A 24,363-nucleotide genomic window follows, 5' to 3' on the forward strand; every position below is an offset into this window, starting at 1 on the left:
GTGGCGCGGAATGGCTATGAGTGGCGCGGAGTGGCGCGGGGTGGCGCGGAGTGGCGCGGAGTGGCGCGGAGTGGCGCGGAGTGGCGCGGAGTGGCGCGGAGTGGCGCGGGGTGGCGCGGAGTGGCGCGTAGTGGCGCAAATGGCGCAGAGTGGCGCGGGGTGTTGCGTACCTGTCGGGCGTGTCCGGCGGGCGCGCGCCGCGCTCGACCTGCGCGAGGCGCGTGGCGTACAGCTCGAGGCGCGAGTGCATGTCGTCGCCGCCCGCGCCGCCGCCGCCGCCGCCGCCGCCGTGCTGCGGGGACGGTGCCGGCGACTCTAGTGCATCGCCTGCACAGACCAACGAACATTCACATAAACTTCACGAAATATCATGCTAGGTTTATAATAATACGAAGTAGCAAAGTTTGTATTATGGGATTTATGGGTACCAAACTATTAATTTCATCATCAGTCTTTAACTGTCCACTGCTGAACATAGGGACCCTTGGAGGGTTTTGCCAGTAGTTGCAACGCTTGGCTAACAGATTGGCAACCGCAGTTAGGCTTTAGAAATGATTTAAGAGGGACGTTGCTGCCTGTCCCTCGTCTTCCCTTAGTCGACTCTTACGACACCCATGAAAAAGGAAGGAGTGGCCTATTCTGTGCCGGGAGCACACGGCAAAACAATTGACTTGCTTTTTGTTAATACATATATTGCTTATAAACAAAAGTATTACACTGTATTATTTCTTTATTATCTATAAATACAGAAATATCTCTCCTTCATTGACTTTCAGAAATGGCGCCATTATATTAATTTTGTCTCGCTATAATTAAATAAGTCCACTGAATAACATAAACTTACCTTCAAGAACAGTCTGGACGGGTAAGTAGCCGACTCTGGGATGCTTCTTGAAGTATCTCGCCGACTTGAATTTGTTGCGAAGTGCTCGTGTGAAATCACGCACGTCCTCTCCCGATGTTGTCTGAAATATGTCGTATATTAATCGAATTAATAAGAATTCGTAATACTTATTTCGATATATTTAAATAATAAGTAGAATGGCATTTAAAATGTATTTTTTCGTTTACTTATTCTGATTGAGTAAATGAAAAAGTAGTAAATTTATCATAGAAAGGACATGACAATCAGTTGAGTAAATGAAAAAGTAGTAAATTTATCATAGAAAGGAAATGACAAATAATTATTTCTCTAATACGTTTATCAACAATGGGAAAGGCAAAGGTACAAAACTCATTTGTGAATTGTGAGGCGTGAATTTTTCATTGCTAACTATCTAGGCAAAGATACGACAAATATATAGCCTTCTTGTACAAAAGTTTATAAAAAAAACTCCGCCTAATGTAAATTTATATAAATTTAATAACATTTTGGTAATTTTTTTGTGATTATTAAAGTTGTCAGAACTTTTGGAAATGAAGAGATCAGAGTTAGAGGCGTTCAGATTTTAAACTTGTATACTAGCCATTTTAGGCAATTTAAAAAAATACCGTAGGTAATTTGTTTCTCCGACCTCCTAAATAGCGGTTTACATTTATTTAAGCAAGTTAAGCTTATTTACTGAATTAATTATTAATTTATTAAAAAAATTATATATTTTTGAATATATTTTCGAAGCATTTGGCGTTCCATTGTTTCTGCCTACCCTAATGGGAGACAGATATGTATGTATGTATTTATATATCGAATATTATATACCGAATTTATTAAAAAAAAAAATGTCAATACTAACAGTAGTGCAGTACTCCTGCATGGGATGTGTCAACTTGTGGTTCTTCGCTTTCCGTCCGCTGAAGAAGCACTTCTGGCACATGTCGAAGTTGAAGCATTTCAAGCAGCGATATCTGAAAGGACGACAAATTATTAACAGGAGTTAATAGCATTAGTTCAACTGGTCCTATAGAACTAACTTAGCGTGAGGCAGCAATATTTGCTAATTGTTTTTTTTTATTTTAATTATTTGCAATGATTATGGGTATAAAACATTCGATCTTATAAATTGAAAGTACCTTACAAAATCTACTTAGGTCATACGTGTAAATATTGAAAACAAAAATTACAATGATTTAAGTTTAAAAAATTTTGTAGCATTTAAATATTACGAAATTATATAATAATAAAATAACATTAATTAAAATATTAAAGAATGCAATACAATTATATTTATTCAGTTAAATATTTTAAATAGTAAAAATAAATAACTTATTCTAATAATTGTTTCTTGCTTATTTTTTTAAGATTTTTTTTTTTATTTTATTTTATGTTTATTTTTAATGTACTAAGTTGTTCTGAATAAAGGCTATATTATTATTATTAAAAATAAATAACAATTGATTATCAGATGGTCAACAATAAAAATGAGATGTACTAATAAAAATAAAGCTAGAGGAATTTCTGATACCTCTGATACTCAGGAGTAGCTACACGTGATAGATACCATGAGATTTCTTTTTTTTTTCTTTTCTATCCTATAAGGATATGTCAGTCCTATAATACCTTAATCTTAAAAAGTATTTCACATACTTAATACATTCTATTTTAATAGGGGGAATCATTGATACAAAAATATAGCAATTAAATATTTTGCCATTTCGGAATGTGGCTTTGTGCGTTTGACGGTCCTTACCTGAATCCAATAATGGGGTATTCTTTACATATATTGCATTTAGCCTGGTGCTTGGCAGACTCGGCCGCCGCCAACCGATGCAACACCGGCAACCACACCATCGACTGGGGCTCCTTCTGCAGCCATTGTAGGAAATGGAATGCTTCTATATACTGCAGCTGGCCATCCGCGTCGCGCTCCAGAGTCTTCTCCTTTGTATCTTCTTTTTCTTTCTCTTTGTCCACTGCAATGTGTTCCACGTGTAAGTTCACTGGTATCTTGATTATAATAGTATTAGATCGAAATGAAAGTATTTTTTTATACAACTTAGAATGGCAAACAAGCTGACGGCCCACCTGATGGAAAGTGGTAACCGTCGCCTATAGACACGAGCAGTACTATGGACATAACAGAGTATACTGTTTCGCCCATGATACCCCCCATGCGTTGCCATTCATGAGGACTCAGGTGTTATTCCTCTGTACCCTGTAAAGTCACGCTATATCCCATCCTTCAAATCGAAACACAGCCATGCAAACACAACTGCTTCACGGTAGAAACACGAATTGGACAGAGGTACCCAAGCAATCGACTTTTGTACAAAGTCTCCCTCTGGTACTTTTTTCAATTTCAAAAATCTATTCCCTTTTTTAAATCAGTGAATCCGTTACAATTACCCAAAGACCTATGGAATACTCCTTTCAAGTTTTGTGACTTTCATCTTTGATTTCGGATTTTTGATATAAGAAATAGAAAATCATCAAATAAACCTAAAAAAATAAACGCTTATTATTATCACGTAGTTTTGCATATTTTTAAAGTTCCCTCTTATAATCAAGACTTCATTGATGATTTTAAATAATAATATAATGAACTAGATGAATTCGAAATAGAAGAGTTTCACGAGGATCACATACCAGATTTTCTGTCGAGAGTGCCGCCTTTATTGCCTTCCTTAGTGGCGGCGGAGGCTTGCTCGAAGCAGCTCCTCACCGATGGCTCGATGTTAGATCCACCGAACGCTGCAACTTCTCCTAGTTGACGGGGAACCTGGAAACAATATTACAAACATTAGATTTTTAAGCAAAATTTTCTCACGTCGAGAACACGAAAGAAAGAATTAAAACTCTTGAGAAGAATAATAGTTCTCATAAATTAAAAAGGAAAAAATAAATTAAAACTATGCGGTGAATATGTCATATAGAATTGGCAGTCTGCCGTAAGAACCAGTTAAGGGAACCCAGAACAATAATATTAGTACAAGAGAAGGGAATGTAACTTTATGCCAAATTGATGATTTGAGGTTGTAAGGAAACTTTTTTTTATACAACTTACAATGGCAAGCAAGCTGACGGTCCACCTGATGGAAAGTGGTAACCGTCGCCTATACACAAGAGCAGTACCATGGACATAACAGAGTATACTGTTTCGCCCATGATACCTCCCATGCGTCGCCATTCCTGAGGACTCAGGTGTTATTCCTCTGTACTCTGTAAATTCACGCACTGTAGTAATTTCTTCTTTCCTTTCCTTCTTTTATTAGGACTGGCATCAGTCAATCTATCTTTGCTTTTATTATTATTAAGTAAACAAGCACCAACCTGTATACAGTCGTGAAGAAGAAGACCAAGTTTCCTTTGATCAGCTCGGCACGATGGGTCAGCTATTAGCCGGAATAAATATCTGGAAAAATTAAAGTATAATATAGATACTAAAGAGCTTACATTTATATGTTATCTAAAATGGATCAATGGATGATTTAATTTTGCTCATCATAGTTAATTCTTGATGAGTTCGTCATGTTAAAGCAACTGACCTGCTTTCATCCTCACGTATCATCTCTGATGCTCCACCAGCGTATACTAATAGCGTACGTAGGGTTACCATTCCATTTTTACGCACAGCATTTACTCGTAGTATATTTGTGAAGTCTGCTTATAGGTGGTCTCCATGGAGCTCGATCTTACAGGGTATATTTCTAACAACGGGGCTAGTTTTTGTTTTTTAACAATCTGCTCTCTCCGTCGTTAGTAAGGATGGACAATAGATACCTGTATTTCTCTTCCAGATGCCCCTTGCACAGTAAGACCAGGCCGACCTTGAAGCTCAGCACCCGGATCTGTCCGGTCCGCTGGCTGTCGTACACGTTCAGCAACCAGTTGATGGAGAGATCCAGGCACAGTGGTACATTCACCAGGCTGGGGTTCTCCGCTGCTATCACCTGAAAATAAATAATTATTATTTATTTCAGTGTTAAGTTACAACCAGCGACTTTAGCCGCATTATGTCCGGATATTAGCTGGATATGTCTATTTGGGCATGTGGTGTTAGTTTGCCCTTGCAGGTTGGGTAGTTCCAAGTTTACTTTACTGGGTTTGCAGTAATAACGAATTTGTTCTTGATTTGGATATGTAAATGAAATGAAATGAAATGAAATGAAATGGAATGAAATTTATTTGCTAGAAACATTGTAGAAAAGGTGTTGCATTTGTGAAGTTTATAAGATGTCCATTATGTTTCGCCAAACAAATGAAATATATAAATTTACAATATTTTTGTATATATGAAAAGAAGAGGTGACGGTATATAATATAAGTAAAGTATAACGAATGACGTGAATGTAGCTGCTGATCAGTAGGTCGTCGCAATTTGCTTCACACTTCACGATCCTTGCAGAGACCATAGATTATGCAGTAACAATGTCGATTGACCAAGATGACAAATACCAAGTAGATGTCACAAATACTTTTAGCAACACAGTCCTTTTGGTTAATCAATACTATCAACGTTGAATTTAATAACTCCTGGCACTTCTTGTACCATTGCACCTCTGAGTAGCATCTGATATTTGAACATTTGTTTGTTACTTCTTGGACATGTCTACGAATCGTCATAAAATTTGGAATACTATGCGTATGCCAAGATAAACTATCCAATACCACTAGACTGATTACTTTACTCGCATGTATCACCCTGTTTTAAATGATTTCTCTGAGATATAAACAATATATGTTTTCATAATAGATTAATCTAGGTCGATAATTGTATATTTCTAGTTTCGCACTTTTTATATGTACACTAGCAGACCATTTTACCATATACGTTATTTCGAGAATTATACATGAAAATTTATTGTACTACAATTATTATATTCGATTGCCATCTTGCAACCCTATTGCTATATAAAAATCGCGATTAAAAAACAGGGGTTGATCGAAAAAGTGTGAAAATTTGAATTTGTATGTATTTTTCAATGCTAAATCATAATAAAATATAAATAAAAAGTTTCGTCAAATAATAAAAGAAAAAATATTTAGGGGTAGGTCACCCTTATCATTGAGGGATATGAAAAATAGATGTTGGCCGATTTTCAGACCTACCCGATATGCACACAAAATTTCATGAAAATCGGTAAAGCCGTTTCGGAGGAGTTTGGTAACAAACACCGTGACACGAGAATTTTATATATTAGATTTTGTCATCTTTTCATCAGATATTATTTCCGTAGCTCAGTTGGCATTTGGATCGGTGACCTTTTTTACGATATCATCAAAAATTTTGTTTAAGGGCATCAAATAGGCTAAGACTGGTTTTGGTAATTTGAAGATTGTAGTTCCTAGTTGCATGAATTCCCATACCTCATACAGCGATGTGAGGACAGTAATCATGTCCGGTATGTCGATGAGCCGGTCGTTCTGCGCGCGCAGACCGTGCGAGTCGAATGCTTCTAGCGCGGCCGGGAGCTGCAGCATGTGCACTGGAATACACAAAATATAATAGTTTTTAATTTTTATTTTCGTTTTTATACAATATAAAATGGCAAACAAGATGACTTCCAAAGTTATAGACAAGATCATATCATACCATAGATGCCACTTTGATGCCAATAGTTCGATTTTGCCCTTCATGCATTGCCAGTCTTGAGGAGTGAGGGCTACTTCCATGCTTATTACGGATATTTATTTTATTTATTTATTTAGTAATTTATATCATTATAAATTAATAAGGACTCTCTACGAGATGGATAATTTTAAGGTATTGCAGGAATTGGAATCATGCAAGAGGCACGAGACGGAAACTCTATGGTCAAATGTGAGCGAGATTATTTTGGGTTATAATGATAAGGATGGCAATATTAGTACATTACTGCAGCGGCCAGCAACTGAGGCATTGATGGACGAATGTACAAATGTGGGCCGAGGCGTAGCGGAGGCACACATACGTGAGTCCATCAATGCCTAGTTGTGGCCAAGGCTTGTATAGTACTTTTCTCAAACAATGCGCGGAAATCAAAAATACAATTTTACTTTTTAAGTTCAATGAGGAATAACGAACAATAATAATTTTTCACGCGCCTCAATGTTCCTTTGTTTTTTTTTTTTCAATAAACAGCTTTCTATTTGCAAACCAGTTCGAAATTTAAATAAAACCTTTTATTAGTTACATCCTTGGTAGCCATGTTTCGAAGTAAAAGGTCGTTTCATTTTTAAATTACAGGACAGATATGATTTTACATAGTAATTTATCTGGCCGCAAAACACGATAGATTTGGATTTTCATACAACTTTTGCCGGCCGCTGCCCGCATGTATCTGGTCAGTACGGCAATTTTGATTTATCTCGAAGAAGATTGTCAAAATAATGCTTACATCTCCAAGCATATTTGAGAAAAAATATTTTATTCTATTATTAATCCATAATGTCCGACTGCTCCCCATTTCCTTCCAAAAGGTATAAGAAGATAAAATTATAAGTACTCACTGCACAATGCCTTCTGTACGGTTCTTAACTTGAGCGCAGTCCTGTAGGCTGAGAAACGGACCTCGTTCAGGTCTGCGAGGGAGTTCATCAGGTCGATCATCTTTGGGTGGTCCCAGTGTGTAGTCTCAGATTCATGGCTGTGAATCATAAATGTGATATTTAAATACATTTTATTAAACTTTAATATTTGTTTTATAATCGAAACATATTCGAATATTTCATTTTGCGTCTGTGTTATGCCATTTATATGAAACGACAGATAATACGATATTGGATGAATTATATCTAATTATTTTTGCAACAAGTCTTTTCTTGCCTCTGTGGCACATATCTTGTTTCATACACCTTCATAATGCGTCTCATGTAAGAATGCCAGTTTTGGAGACATCTGACGAATCCTTAAGACAGAACACGGTCTATATGATTGTAAGAGGTTTAGATCTCCCCTGGTAGCTACATCCATCCACTATCGCGTCTTTTTTTATACAACTTAGAGTGGCAAATAAGCTGACGGCCCACCTGATGGAAAGTGGTAACCGTGGCTTATATTTCGCCCATGATACCTACCCCCCATGCGTTGCCATTCCTGAAGACTCAGGTGTTATTCCTCTATACCCAGTAAATTCACGCCATATCCCACCCTTCAAACTGAAACACAGCCATGCAAACACAACTGCTTTACGGTTGAAACACGAATAGGACAGAGGTACCCAAGCAATCGACTTTTGTACAAAGTCTGGTCTCGTTTATTTGTTTTGCCACCTTGTTATTTGGTATATAAACAATCAGTATTCCTTTCAACTTCGAAATGGCGAGAAGACGAGTTCATATCAAGTGTACAGTCCAGAGTCGTGGCGTTATTGATGATGAAATCACTCACTTGATATAGTACGGTACATTAGCAGGCGTTACGGCTCGTTCCCAAGGGGCATCAACTGATCCAGCTAAGAAGCCTTGCGCTGCGCCCGCGCCGCCGTCCCGAGCGACTCCGGCCAGTTGTCGCGCGCGCTCCTCGCCGCCTGCGCAGAGGGCTCCCACTCTGAAAGTTGAAATAGGAGAACCATTCGTTTGTGTCTCTAAATGCGTAAAGTTTAACTAAATATATAGAACGTAAGATATTTAAAACCACTTGTAAGGTACATGACCTGATTAACTATATATAATAGATGTTTATGAGTTAGTTAATATTCTCTTTGATTTTCGTGGTTTCACAAGAACTTTTCAGATAAAAACGCAATTATGAACAGTTTCACCGTAGAAATAGGTAAAACGATTATCTTGCTAGCCACAGTAAACGTGATACCCCAAACAGCAAGGGCACTTCTTGCCTTTCTTTCGAATAGACCTCACCTCTTCTCTGAGATCTCAATATGACCACAAGAAAAAGAAATACACCAAACTTGGTGATGATATAAAGCAAGGCAATAGTTTTAATATTAAAACTGATATATTTAATAAATAAACTATAGAGAGAGAGAGAGGAAAGAGAGAGAGAGAGAACCTAATCCTATTGATACAGATTGTGAACTTTGCGCAAGCGTCCATATTTCCATCACTTTGAACATAGGCAAACTGTAGCAGTAATAGCTATGGATTTTGATGTTACTGTATGAAATGTCCTAGGTGTGGTAATACCCAAAGAGATGGCTCACACATAGCTATATCATCATCTTGATTTATATGTATATACGTTATATGTGTGTGAATTAAGATAAATAGAGTCTTTATTACCACCAATAATAGTTAAAAAAACAACAATAAAAAAGAAAAAAAAAAACAATTCATTTGGCTGGTTACTGGAGCCGCCTCAGCTGTTTCTATATATGCACACCTCCAGAGAGATGTAACTATATAGCGCTGATTTTCAGGTGGGCCCTTAACTCATTTAACTTAAACATACGTGCGGGTCGCCAATACACATTGCTAACCTTGTATTCAAATCATCCAGTCTCGCCAACAAATGTTCTGGTAATTGTATCTTATCCCTAGTAAGTGTTTGAGCTTGTTGGTGCAGTTCGTCCGCCAGCCGCCGGAGGGGCGGCAGCTGGGCGCGCGCGCGGGACACGGCGTCGAGCTGCGCGCGCGCATCCCTCGCGTCGCCCGGCCCGCGCCACGACGACCGCGCCGCCTCGGCCGCCTGCACGCGGCCCGCGAGCTCGTCCAGGGACGACGTGAACGAGCGCACGCGCTGGAAGAAAAACACTTTCATTAGATTTCCGTCCTAAATATTAAATTGTAGTTTTTGTTTCTAAATAAATAGTAATGGAATAGTAAATCCACCCGCGCTGGCCTAAGTAACAAAAGAAAGAAAACAGGTCAGTTGGCTCATCATGATGCAACCACGATGGTTTCTATTGGGAATCACGTAAAGGTTGACCTGACAGGGTATATTACTAGCTACTAACGGGGCTACTAACTAATCTCCATTACAGATACGCCTTTTCGACGTGCGACGTGCTGAGGAAGGCCCAAATTAAATGTACCCGTAACCGGCGATCGTGTATGAAGAGATTGATGAATGTGGAGGAAGCGAAGGAGGCTTATTTGAACCGAAGCATTTGGCGTTCCATTGTTTCTGCCTACCCTAATGGGAGACAGGCGTGACAGATATGTATATATACTATATGGTTTCTTTCATACATGTGTTTATATTACTTGCATGCACCCACTCTAACTTGACTGCCTCGCTTTGGAATTATAATTTTTATTTGTATAAATAAAATCCGTTATTGGCTGTATTCATAAGAGACTTAGCATGTAAGTTGTTTTTAAGTAATTCTAAATTTACTTAAATAAAAATATTTCTTTCTTTCTTCTATATTATTTATTAACTTATTGTTTTTTTTTTATGCATATTAAAATAATTGCTGTCATTTCTAAGTAGTTACTCGACATCCGAATATAAAATGAGTGAGAGATTTAAAATATTAACGGTCCCAAGTCCGGTTTAGCCGGATTGTAAAACGTTAGGTCTGGATATATAACCTTGCAAGGGCGCGCCGCTAACCTTGCCTTTCTGGATTATGTTACACGCCTAACCACAGGCCTCAGATGAAATGTGCATTTCGTACCTTTTACAAGAGCATTATTAGTAGGTATATAGAGCATGTACCATCCATAGTTACAGTATTATCTGGTGTAACATACTGTACAAAACATTTTTAATGCAAGTGAATGTTTTTTTTTTTTATTATATACTATATGAAGCCCTTAGATTATATAGATAGAGCATCGAGACTCAAAAACGGGTCAACTTTTTGTCAGCTAATTGTCAAATTAGCTGACTCTGATTTTTTTATCAATGTTCTATATACTTACGCATAAAATGTATCTTGACGTATTATTTAATAAATAAAACGAGTGTTTATGTATTAACGCAAAAAGATGCACAAATTATAAGACAAAATAAATATAGAAGTTATAAAGGAATCACTCATAACTATTTATCACGTAGAATTGTATGAAAAAGTTGACCCGTTTTTTTTTTAAGCATTTATATATATAATAATTTAGAATTTATTTAAATACAGTTTAATAAAACTTTGTCTAAGATCTTAAATAGTGTTTACTCGGTGTAATAATATTTCTTCCTAATTCTATGTGTAAAAAATTTTTATGAAATGTTATTTATGCAACATAGAATGACAAGCTGACGGCCCATCTGATGGAAAGTGGTAACCGTCGCCTATAGACATGAGCAGTACTACGGACATAACAGAGTATACTGTTTCGCTCATGATACCTCCCATGCGTTGCCATTCCTGAGGACTCAGGTGTTATTCCTCTGTACCCTGTAAATTCACTGCCAGATCCCACCCTTCAAACCGAAACACAGCACGGACAGAGGTGACCAAGCAAACAACTTTTGTACAAAGTCTCCCTCTGGTGTTATTTTAAATACTTTTTAGTTTTAATAAGATTTTTTGTTTAAACATTAATAGATATTAATCCAGCTTGAGTAGGAAAACATATAAACATGTATTGAACAGTTGTTTATCGTAAGTTGAACTTTTTTGTAAGAAAACGTTATAATTCTGTTTAAAAGGGGGGAAGGGATTATTAGTAATGGGGAGATAAGTCCTCGTTGCTATCAATGCACCCTATCAGGTCGACCTCTACGCGGTATCCCCTGGAAACTATCGTGACAAATTTATCGTTGATAGGCTAACTGACCTACCTTTTCCTCCTCACCTATCACTTCTCACTGGTACCCCGCCAGTGTATACCGATAGCGCAGGTGGGATTGCCATTTTCACCCATTAAAAAAGGGGGGAAAGGGATTGTTAGTAATGGAAACTGAGAATCCCATTGCTAGCAATATACCCAACCAGGTCGACCTCCTCGCGGTTCTCCCTGGAAACTATCATGGTTAATTCCTGATAAATTCATCATGATGGGCTAACTGGCCTGTTTTCATTCTCATCTATCACCCTTCACTGGTGCACCGCCAGCGTATCCCGTTAGCGCAGGCGGAGTTACCATACCATTTTCACCCATCAAAAAAAAACCCATTAAAAAAAATCTGTTTAAGAAACTGATTTGTATGGTATAAATGCGTAGCTCATTCAAAATCGATAGTTACTTGGGTAGAAATTTAATAATTCCATTCCGTTCCCCCATTGATATTATGTGGGCATAGTTCACTTTAGTATACCGTCAGGGTGTTACGTGAATTATAAACAGATTGAAGATATAAAAGTGGCTGGTAATGCTACTAGAGCGTAGTTGCTAACTGACGTCAAAGGAATTCTCGATTTGACTGTATTTTTTTTTAAGTTCGTTATCTCACAAGTTCGTCAGTTGTAAATCGAAAGGATATACTTATAGACTTGTGTTTTAGAGATTTTATCAAAATCATTTGAGTAGTTTAGTTTTAAATTAATCATTATAAAATTTAGTATATATGTACTATATGGGATAGAGAAGGATACAGGGTACTTGTTATTGTAATCAGTAAACATATCACGGCTACGTGGGCGAAGCCGCGGGTAAAAGTTAGTAGAAAATAATTTAAGCAATAATCATTTTTATGTTTCATTAAAAAAAAAAAAACAATTCACGGTAAATTCCATCCAGTGTACATTATATACTTACCAACCTCAAATTATATAGATACAGTATCGAGCCTCAAAACCGAGTCAACTTTTTGTCAGCTAATTGTCAAATTAGCTGACTCGTTTTTTTATCAGTGTTCTATTTATTTATTTAAAGGAACACCAACAGCATATTGCATTATAACACATATAACAAACATTAAATATAATACAATATTAATGCACACGCCTATTATAGGTATTCACAGCGTTTGCTTTAACATAATTATACAGTGCGAGACAATGAAGTAACAATTATAATGAATTAAATAACACTAGACTACAAATATTTTCAAAGTTGCGTTATTAGTTATAGAAATATACATGTAACCTGAGTTGTGAGCAATATCAGTAAATACGATTATAAGTGAATTCAATTAAAAAATTCAAAAAATAAAAAAATAATTACGCATAAAATGTACCTTGACGTATTTATTTAATAAACATGAATGCTTACGCATATAAATGAACGTTTACGCATTAAAAAGACGTAGAATTTATAAGAAAAAAATTAAATATAGAAGTAATAAAGAAATCACACATAACTATTTATCACGCAAAATTGTATGAACAAGTCGATCCGTTTCTCTCGAAGCTTTTCTATGGAGACATAGAAGTAGCCTTCCAGCTGCAGTATTTCCGAACCGATACGACAACATAACCTTCAAGAAAAGAGCATATTCCTTTTTAAAAGGCCGGCAGCACACCTGCAATGCCGTTGGTGTTGTGGGTGATCATGGGCGGCGGTAAGTGACTTACCATCAAGTGAGCCGCATGCTCGTTTGCTCTCTGTGTTGTAAAAAAAACACTCTATCTATATAATCTAAATTGCTAACATATGAGGGGGAAAGGGATTGTTAGCAATGGAGACTGAGAATCCTATTGCTAGCAATATACCCAACCAGGTCGACCTCCTCACGGTTCCCCCTGAAAACTATCATGATTGACACTGATGAATTCATCATGATGGGCTAACTGGCCTGTTTTCATTCTCATCTATCACCCTTCACTGGTGCCCCGCCAGCGTATCCCGTTAGCGCAGGCGGGGTTACCATTCCATTTTCATCCAATAAAAAAAATTACTAACATATGCAATATTATGGTGTTAAGTCCGCCATTTACATTATATAGGTACATTAAAGTTTAATAAATAAATAAATATGCAAATAATACGTATTGACAACTCCCCTAACAATATTAGGCTCGTATTGGTTCTCCTGTACACTCCCGATCCATCACGAGCGTCGTATCTTGAATTTTAAACAGCCCACACGGATATAGAGTTGTAATGGAATCGACAAACGAGTGTGCTTATCGAAAAAAGTCGATTGCTTGAGTACCTCTGTCCCATTCGTGTTTCAACCGTGAAGCAGTTGTGTTTGCATGGCTGTGTTTCGGTTTGAAGGGTGGGATATGGCGTGAATTTACAGGGTACAGAGGAATAACACCTGAGTCCTCAGGAATGGCAATGCATGGGGGGTATCATGGGCGAAACAGTATACTCTGTTATGTCTATGGCACTGCGCATGTCTATAGGCGACGGTTACCACTTTCCATCAGGTGCGCCGTCAGCTTATTTGCCATTCTAAGTTGTATAAAAAAAAATATATTAGTAGATATCGGATGGGTATTCATTATACCCACGCCTAGTCGTTAAATGAAATCTTAAATTGAAGTTCTTCCAGTGAATTTAGCCCTTTGCCGCTCCCTTGGCGTTTTAGCCGACGGCAACAGTAATGTTAACATTCGTCTCGTGAGCTTCATGCCCGGTTGATGGGTAGTTCTTTCTTACCTGAGAGCCCTTTAAGGTTTTTCCCTTTTGGAAAAATTTATTCCATTTGAACAACGTAAAGCCTGCGGCGTGATTTTGTAGTCGTTTTGTCAAAATTCAATCATGAGCATGTAGAATTTTTTTAAAAATACAAAAGTCGGCATTTGATTTTTGAAGGCTTAAATATGGCAACGCATGGGGGGTATCATGGGCGAAACAGTATACTCTGTTATGTGCATGGCACTGCTCATGTCTATAGGCGACGGTTACCACTTTCCATCAGGTGGGCCGTCAGCTTGTTTGCCATTCTAAGTTGTATAAAAAAAAAAATAACAAACAAAAACAACGGTTTCCATAGTAACAAAATGAATATGCGTCCAACACGAGAGTAAACACTATCTTTGTAAAATAATTTTTTATACAACTCAGAATGGCAAACAAGATGACGTCCCACCTGATGGAAAGTGGTAACTGTCGCCTATAGATATTATAACATATAGAACACCTAAAGTCGAGATGTTCTGCAGACAGAAAATATTTAAATTTTGAACGTAAAATAAAGATTTATATTCGATACAAGCAGGTATTTTTAAATAAAAACCAAAAACCCTGTCTAATATGAATGAAAACGTATTACGTCGACCCCGAATAAGATAAAGGCAATAAACTACAGCAGTGCTTTGAGTAATCCGCGGATTGATTCTGATTTGGTTACTTTTTCATTCTATATTACGACACACAAGGCCGTTTATGTATTTTATGTTTTGTTTATAACTTCAAATGTGTGCCTGCTGTAAATATAAATAAAAATAAAAAAAAAAAAAACAGAGTAACTGAGCATCTCTTTTAATCAAAAATCTAAAAAAACTGGCGAATTATGACTCTTACAAATTTTGAAAGTAGCACTATAAAAGTAAATTCCTCGAGACAATGTCTAAATTTAGAAACTGTCGTGCTATTTTAATAATAACTCAACGGAACAAGTCATTTTAGTGGCGTCCAGGTCGTGAGATAAATGTGCCAGTTATATAGACCACACACTGCCACAGTCACGACTGGTCGACGTACTGAGAACTGTTTACAATACCCGTACAATCTCACACTTTTGTTCCTCACAAGTATGTTGAACATAGATAAAACCATAGAAATTACAGCGCACGAAGGCATAGTAACGCCATAGTAGATGGCTGGCTCATCCGTTATACTCGTGAGCGGTGACTATTTGTGGGAGATAGGTCTGTTTTTTTCATGTAACTTAGAAAGGCAGACAGGCTGACGACCTACCTGATGGAAAGTGGTAACCGTCGCATATAAACATGAGCAGTACCATGGACATAACAGAGTATACTCTTTCGCCCATGATACTCCCCATGCGTTGCCATTCCTGAGGACTCAGGTGTTATTTCTTCGTACCTTGTAAATTCACGCCACATCCCACCCTTGAAACCGAAACACAGCCATGCAAACACAACTGCTTTACGGTTGAAACACGAATGGGACAGAGGGGCCTAAGCAAACGACTTTTGTACAAAGTCTCCCTCTGATGACACGCTGTATTTATGTTTTCCACATACGTCACTATCGCAGACATACCCGGGGGCCGGCACTAGGTCCATTACGTTATTAACATGCGCCGCAAACCTCAGAGACTCAGATCCAGATCGGTCGCGAGATAGCTCCTACTCGATTATATACAGCGTGTTGTGTAGTGTACATATCTAAATATCTACTGTACTGTATACGATATAGTACAGTGCAACTATTTTATTTTAACCTAAGAGAATAAAACTTATTCACGATATCAATTAATATGATTATCATCGTACCAGCCTTTAACTGTCCACTGTTGAACATAAGCCTCTCCCTTGGGGGAAAGGGATTATTAGCAATGGAGTTTGACAGCCCCATTGCTAGCAATATGCCCTATTAGGTCGACCTCCATGTGGTTCCCCCTGGAAACCATCGTGTACAATTTTTGTTGAATTTGTCACGATGGGCCAACTAACCTGCTTCATCCTCACCTATCATTCTTCACTGGTGCTCCGCCAGCGTATCCCGATAGCGCAGGCGGGGTTACCATTCCTTTATCACCCATTAAAAAAAAAGCCTCTCTCTTGGGAGGTTTTGCCAGTAGTTGCCACGTTTAATAGTCGGATTGACAACCGCAGTTAGGCTTTGGTGACGTTTTAAGAGGGACGCTACTGCCCTTATCGCCTTAGTCACCTTTTACAACATTATAGATGGCCCATTCTATCCCGTGTAGGTACACAGCTATACCTAACAGTCATTAAGCTGGGGGAGGGGATTGTTAGTAATGGGGTCTAATTGACCCATTGCTAGCAATACACCCTGTCAGGTGAACCTCCACGCGGAAGACAGAGGTACCTAAGCTATCGACTTTTGTACAAAGTCTCACACTGGTAAAACACTTATTTTTTTATACAACTTAGAATGGCAAACCTATAGTCGCCTGTAGACATGAGCAGTACCATGGATATAACAGAGTATACTGTTTCGCTCATGATACCCTCCATGCATTGCCATTTTTGAGGACTCAGGTGTTATTCCTCCGTAACCAGTAAATTTACGCCCACCCTTCAAACCGAAATACAGCCATGTAAACACAACTACTTTACAGTTGAAACACGAATGGGACAGAGGTACCCAAGCAATCGACTTTTGTACATTCTCCCTCTGGTATGTCATATAGCACTTGTATATTCTGAGACACGTGGGTATCGCTGCGGAAAAAGCTAGTATTTGCTATAATATACAAAACAACGTGCATGTTAATTCGTCGCTCGTATCATGTGAGATTTTTCATCCGGATAGTGAGAACATGGCCGGGTATCGGCCGCGGTCGAACCAGATCCCCCATGTTGATAATATCCCGCATTTACCCGCATCAGATTTAAGGGTGGGTACATACAGACTGTATGTGACAATGTATAATCATTCTATACGCTTATATATCCTGTCCGTGTTCACTTCGTACTGCACCGAACACTGTATTTGGGTGATATTTAAGAAAAATTAATGTGAGGGGTCTTAATAAGAACAATAAGGTGCTAAAACAATAATTTCTAGAAATTTTATGTCTGTCTGTTTCGATATTATACAAGAACGGATGAGGTTTTCACGGTTGTATTCCTGAAGTTTTAACTTAAAAACTGGTCTTTGATTTTTCTTAATACGTCATAAAAAAGTGATCGTTGGATTTTTCTATTTCTGAAGTCCACGCGTACGAAGTAGTGAGTAAAAAGCTACTCAAGCAAAGCAGACTTTCTGTTATCTAGACATACATGTTTAAGCGTGTTTGAGTAAGAATACATCTTTAAGCATGTTTGAGTAACAATACATGTTTAAGCATGTTTGAGTAACAATACATGTTTCAGCATGTTTGAGTAACAATACATGTTTCAGCATGTTTGAGTAACAACACATGTTTAAGCATGGTTGAGTAACAACACATGGTTGAGTAACAACACATGTTTAAGCATGTTTGAGTAACAACACATGTTTAAGCATGTTTGAGTAATAATACATATTTAAGCGCGTTTGAGTAACAACACATGTTTAAGCATGTTCGAGTAACAATACATGATTAAGCATGTTTGAGAACGTTCTCAAACGCTCTTAAACATGTATTTAACAGTTGTATATAGTAATTTTAACCTGTTTGTGGTAAAACGGTATATTTTTATTTCAATGAAAACTAACATTATTCAGTTATCCCTTCGGCCGCGAAAACATTGTGTTCCCGGCCTAAGTTACCGAGCCGTGTTATTATGAGGAGCGTTTTTAGCAAAAATAAAGATAGTTGTGGTCGTGTCCACAGGGGACGCCGCCGTATTACCGGACTTTATTTTCGTTTTGATATTATAAGGGGCTGCTATGTTATATTCTCTTATCTCGTACGTTTCGAGATGTGTGCGTGCCCCGGGGGAGGCCTCCGTGATTCCTATATTTGTAGTAAATAGGCTTTTGTTATAATCCTTGACGGGACAGTTCGCTTATCGGTAAGCTGACATTTTGTATGCACGGTTTATTGTTTGGGTATTAGTTTTAATTAAACGAGTTTCAAATAACGGTTTATTATTTAGCACTAATTTGAATTATCTAGTTTAAATTAATATTTTTTTACTAAAATAGTCAATTAGTTTTTTTTTTTGTGACTATCATACGATTTCGGATACGTCATCTTTCTGAATGTATTGTTCAATTACTTTGCAATGTGCAATAGATAAAGTCTCGTCTATTGTTGGACTTGTATGTATTATTATTTGTATTAACTGAAGTTACAGTTTTTCTTTTTTTTTTTTTTAAAAAAACTAATTTATATGTAGCAAAATCAACTAATGAACAAGCGTTCTAAATTCAAATATTTATCAATAATGAATAGATCTATGTTGAAATGTATGAAATATTTCATTGTTCATAGATATTTCTCTCTCTCTCTCTGTGTGTGTAAGTGTGCGTGTTTTTTTTTGATGGGTGAAAATGGTATGGTAACCCCGCCTGCGCTAACGGGATACGCTGGCGGAGCACCAGTGAAGGGTGATAGATGAGAATGAAAACAGGCCAGTTAGCCCATCATGATGAATTCATCAGGAATTAACCATGATAGTTTCCACGGAGAACCGCGAGGAGGTCGGCCTGGTTGGGTATATTGCTAGCAATGGGATTCTTAGTCTCCATTACTAACAATCCCTTTCCCCCCAACGTGTGTACGTGTTTGTATGTACACAAAGATTTAAATCACTTTTTTGCAAAGCAAAACATACTTTTACCACAGCCACAGATAATAAAACACTAAAAGCATAGATTGAGAAAGGGTACAAGCTCAGAATCAGTTGTGGTAATTTATAATTACCACAGCGTTGATTTTCAGCGTGTACCTGCGACTTTCCGGGAATTATAAAATTACAAAGGGTCTAGGCAGGTTGTGTATATTTGATATAGAATAGTAAATTAATCTATTTGAAACATTTCGGCGTGACTTGGTTAAGTAATTCAGAATTAAATTTATTCAGTAATTTATTTCTATGCTTAGGCATTACAAATCACAAATTGTCAACTGCCACCACACTACAAGACACGCCACCCGGCCGCACCCGGTTTATTCGACATAAATTGCAATGCTAATGCATAACTGGTTTTAGTACAAAAGAAAATATGCATTATATTTCTTGGTGCTACTTCCTGGACTATAATAACAGATATTACGATACTGTGACATACAGACCGAAAGATCAATAAAATGATTTCTTTTATACAGCTTAGAATGGCAAACAAGCTGACGGCCTACCTGATGGAAAGTGGTAACCGTCGCCTATAGACATGAGCAGTACCATGGACATAACAGTACACACACATACTGTTTCGCCCATGATATCCCCCATGCGTTGCCATCCCTGAGGACTCAGGTGTTATTCCTTTGTACCCAGTAAATTCACCCCATATCCCACCCTTCAAACCGAAACACAGCCATGCAAACACAATTGCTTCACAGTAGAAACACGAATGGGACAGAGGTATGTAAGCAATCGACTTTTGTACAAAGTCTCCTTCTGGTAAAAACTATGAAACTATAAGATTTTAACTATTAAGTTACGAAAGAAAAAAAATTATTCCTTAGCATGCATTTTATTAAAATTGGAGGCAGTTTAAAAAATATTTTACTACGAGCCGTGACTTATTCTAACTAGTCTGGCCAGGGGGAAAGGGATTGTTAGTAATGGAGATTGAGAATCCCATTGCTAGCAATATACCCAACCAGGTCGATCTCCTCGCGGTTCCCCCTGGAAACTATCATGGTTAATTCCTGATGAATTCATCATGATGGGCTAACTGGCCTGTTTTCATTCTCATCTATCACCCTTCACTGGTGCTCCGCCAGCGTATCCCGTTAGCGCAGGCGGGGTTACCATACCATTTTCACCCATCAAAACTAGTCTGGCCATAAATACTGTTACATAAAAACTTGTCTTTTTTTCAACTCTTTAATTATTTTGAATTTGGAACACGTTTATTATTTTAAAAACTTCTTTCGATTTCGCGCCATTTCACATATGTTTTCGTGTTTTAAATATGGAGGTATACATTTTAGTAATATTACTTCAGTTTATAAAAAAAAGCATTTTCATTTGTAACAGAAATTATGACTGGACTATGTACATGAATTATATAAAGACATCGAATAGGACACGTTACTTTTTAGGTCACAAAATGCTCAAAAAATCACTTCACTGTACATAATACCATACAAAATGCACTTATGTATTTAAAAAAAATAGCAATAAAAATAACTAACCTTTGTCTCATTACCTTTCAGATCAAAGATCAAACAGACAGCTGTACAAACAGCATTAATGCAATAGTAAACATACGGTTATAAATAAAAACGGAGGCAAGGTCGCGGCACAAAGCTAGTCCATTTATACATTGTATACGATTCATATTATCAGACGGGGTTATTGAACTTTGACCGTAACATGTGAACTGCAATTAACTTGGGCAAGCAATTCGTAGAATGAATGAGGTGATTTTTATTTTGAGCTTAAAATGGTTTTTAGAGAGACAATTTTTTGTTGTTATGAAACAAAATTTACTTGATAAATATTTTTTTATACGACTTAGAATGGCAAACAAGCTGACGGGCCACCTGATGGAAAACGGTAATTGTCGCCTATAGACATGAGCAGTACTATGGACATAACAGAGGATACTGTTTCGCTCATGAGACCCCCCATGCGTTAGCATTCCTGAGGACTCAGATGTTATTCCTCTGTACCCTGTAAATTCACGCCATATTCCACCCTTCAAACCGAAACACAGTTATGCAAACACAACTGCTTCACAGTAGAAACACGAATGGGACAGAGGTACCCAACCAATCGACTTTTGTACAAAGTCTCCCTTTGGTAAAGAATAGTCAAGGTATCATACATTTGTTTATTAAAGCAGCTATGCTTACGTGCCTAAGTTTGGGATCACCATATCAGCTTTTAACTGTTTACTATTACACCACCATATAGGACTCCCCCTTGGGGGGGTTTTTATAAAAATTAAATTCTCATTTCGATAAAACGGAAATCATTAAATATATAGTGGGAAACGTAATATTGTATGAATCGATACAACAATAAGGAAACAAAGATAAGGTTTATCGAGTAATTATTAAAGTCTATGGCCAATTGCGCAGGCGCACGTGCCTAGACTGTAACACCTGGTAATAATAATAAGCGCCACACAATTACACCATTTGCTGTGCTTGCTCTTCAAGCTATAGGAATAGTCATTGGAATATAAGTTTTATATATATATATATATATATATATATATATATATATATATATATATATATATATATATATATATATATATATATATATATATATATAACGGGCAAACGATTATGCGGCTCACCTGATGGTAAGTGACTACCGCCGTCCACGATCACCCACGACACCAACGGCATTGCAGGTGTGCTGCCGGCCTTTTAAAAAGGAATATGCTCTTATCTTGAAGGTTATGTTGTCGTATCGGTTCGGAAATACTACTGCTGGAAGTTGATTCCAAAGAGTGGTTGTGCGTGGGAAAAAGTGCCTTGAAAAACGCACGGTGACGAATTGACGGGAAAATATAATTGACGGTGAAGCGTGATGAGAAAATAAATGGAAAAATAAATATAATTTATTTAATAATTTATAAATATATATTTTTTGCTTTCAACCGACTTTAAAAAGAAGGAGGCATTCAATTCGGATGTATTTTTTTACGTTCGTTTACCTCATAACTCTGTCAGTTATAAATCAATTCGTTAAATTCTTTCTTTATCTTAGTTCCATAGAAATTTTATCAAAATCGGTTTAGTACTTTACTTTTAAAATCTTTAGTTAAAATATTTAGTTTTCTCACAAACAAAGTCGGTTTTTTCTGAAACACAACCTTAATTATAAAATTTTAAGATATTGTATCAAAAAACAGCGACCTCAATGGTCACAAAGTAATATATAAACCTAGTCGAATAATAAAAGAATTGCTGAAATCGGTTTAGAATCGAAGGCATTGCATAACATACACACAAACATATATATACTAACACCTTTTTTTTTAAACATGTTACAGCAATATCTGAAAAGTGTCTGGGGAAATCTTAGCTACCTGCAATTCTTCGGTAGTGGCTAGGATATGAAACTGTACTTGTATTGTTGTACATTCAATAAAATAAATGCTTTGAAACGACTCCCTAGTATTAGATTTTAAGACGTAGATTAAATTTGTATTTGTTTACTTTTTTTTTTAAATTGGCAAACAATTTGACAGTGTACGTAATGGAAAATGGTAATTTAGCATTAAACCCGCTTTCTGTACCATATTTTAATTCGCTCAATAGAGTTATTTAAATAAATAAATCTATGGACATGTGTAACGCTATTTTTTTTAATGGGTGATGATGGAATGGTCATCCCGCTGGCGCTAACGGTATACGCTGGCGGGGCACCATTCAGGGATGATAGGTGAGGATAAAAAGGCAGATCAGTTAGCCCATCGTGATGAATGTACCTGGAGTTTGCGCCTGCAATACCAGAGGTATTACGCGCCTGCAATACCTCTGGTATTGCAGGTAATCATAGGCTACGGTAACCGCTTACCATCAGGTGGGCCGTATGCTTGTTTGTCACCTCAGTGGTATAAAAAAAGGCAGGTCAGCTAGCCCATCGTGATGAATACACTTGGAATTCAGCACGATGGTTTCCAGTGGGGACTACGTGGAGGTCGACCTGGTTGGGTATAATGCTAGCAATGGGATCCTTAGTCTCCATTATTTACAATGGGCAGAAGCTAGTTCATAATATTAGTACGATTTATAAATGCCAGTTTTTATGTCAAACTTTTTCCAAATGACTAGTGTTTCAATGCACAATGATTAATGATGAATCAATAAAAAAATACAAGTCATTCATATTAAATGGCAAATATGGAGTGGTTCGATGCGGTGCATTTTTAAAAATGATTTACATAAAGAGATAGAAGTGTCCACTAACTACTTGTAGTGTGCTGGTAACGGCAGTGGTCACTGCCCTACCACTTGATGAGTTTTTATTGAGATCAGGATGTGATTACAACGGTTTACAGTCCTGTTAACATTATCTTAGTAAAGTACATACATACAGACATATTTATTTAACTTTTTATTGCACCAGAAACACAAAAGACAAACATACAATGGCAATTGAATAATACAAGTGAAATACAAACTTTGTACAAAAGTCGTTTGCTTGGGCACCTCTGTCCCATTCGTGTTTCTACCGTGAAGCAGTTGTGTTTGCATGGATGTGTTTCGATTTGTAGGGTGGGATATGGCGTGAATTTACAGGGTACAGAGGAATAACATCTGAGTCCTCAGGAATGGCAAGGCGTGGGGGGTATCATGAGCGAAACAGTACACTCTGTTATGTCCATGGTACTGCTCATGTCTATAGGCGACTGTTACCACTTTCCATCAGGTGGGATGTCAGCTTATTTGCCTTATTAAGTTGTATAAAAAACATAAAATACAGATTGAAATATACACATAAAGGTACAAAAGGCGGTCTTATCGCTAGGGCAATCTCTTACAAACAACCTTTGGTTAAAGGAGAATAGATAGAAGTGGGCAGGTGGCACAAGTGTGAATTAATAATTATACATATTCGTCACGCCTGTCTCCTATTGGGGTAGACAGTAACAAAGGAACCCCATATGCTTATATTGAAATGAGTATTTTTTGCTAATTCCATGATGAAAAGGAACAAATTACCTTATATAAATTTCAGATTTTTGGGGGGAGGGATTTTCAGTAATAGAATCTAACAGCCTTAGTGCTAGCAATATAGGCTATTGGGTCGACCTCCACGCGATTACCTTGGGAACTATTGTGGTTAATTCTTGTTGAATTCGTCAGTTAACAAATCACTCTTGAATTTCGATAGATGGAGAAGGCTATATACCAATAAATATATCCCGGGCACATGGACGAAGTCGCGGGTAGTAAGCTAGTAAGCTATGAAGTCTGATAAAGTTAACCATTCATGAATATCGTACTTTTTTTTTACCGTTCTTCGTAAAATTAACACGGACAGCTTTAA

The 24,363-nt window shown here is 37.3% G+C and overlaps 1 protein-coding gene across 1 annotated transcript in view; it reads right to left on the reverse strand.

The window, feature by feature from the left end:
* Positions 1-24,363, reverse strand: part of LOC113517951 (dystrophin-like) — a gene marked incomplete at its 5' end in the record, with an annotated part of 154,547 nt that overhangs the window by 7,138 nt on the left and 123,046 nt on the right. Inside the window, 11 exons of the mRNA XM_052894960.1 lie at positions 171-327; positions 845-965; positions 1,734-1,845; positions 2,628-2,850; positions 3,524-3,656; positions 4,208-4,289; positions 4,658-4,827; positions 6,245-6,363; positions 7,367-7,503; positions 8,247-8,405; positions 9,295-9,554. Of these exons, the coding sequence (XP_052750920.1) occupies positions 171-327; positions 845-965; positions 1,734-1,845; positions 2,628-2,850; positions 3,524-3,656; positions 4,208-4,289; positions 4,658-4,827; positions 6,245-6,363; positions 7,367-7,503; positions 8,247-8,405; positions 9,295-9,554 (1,673 nt within the window). The remainder of the gene's footprint in view (positions 1-170; positions 328-844; positions 966-1,733; positions 1,846-2,627; positions 2,851-3,523; positions 3,657-4,207; positions 4,290-4,657; positions 4,828-6,244; positions 6,364-7,366; positions 7,504-8,246; positions 8,406-9,294; positions 9,555-24,363) is intronic.

This window comes from Galleria mellonella, unplaced genomic scaffold (assembly GCF_026898425.1).
Source record: "Galleria mellonella isolate WM207_F2 unplaced genomic scaffold, CSIRO_AGI_GalMel_v1 utg257, whole genome shotgun sequence".
In the NCBI taxonomy this organism is placed as follows: Eukaryota; Metazoa; Arthropoda; class Insecta; order Lepidoptera; family Pyralidae; genus Galleria; species Galleria mellonella.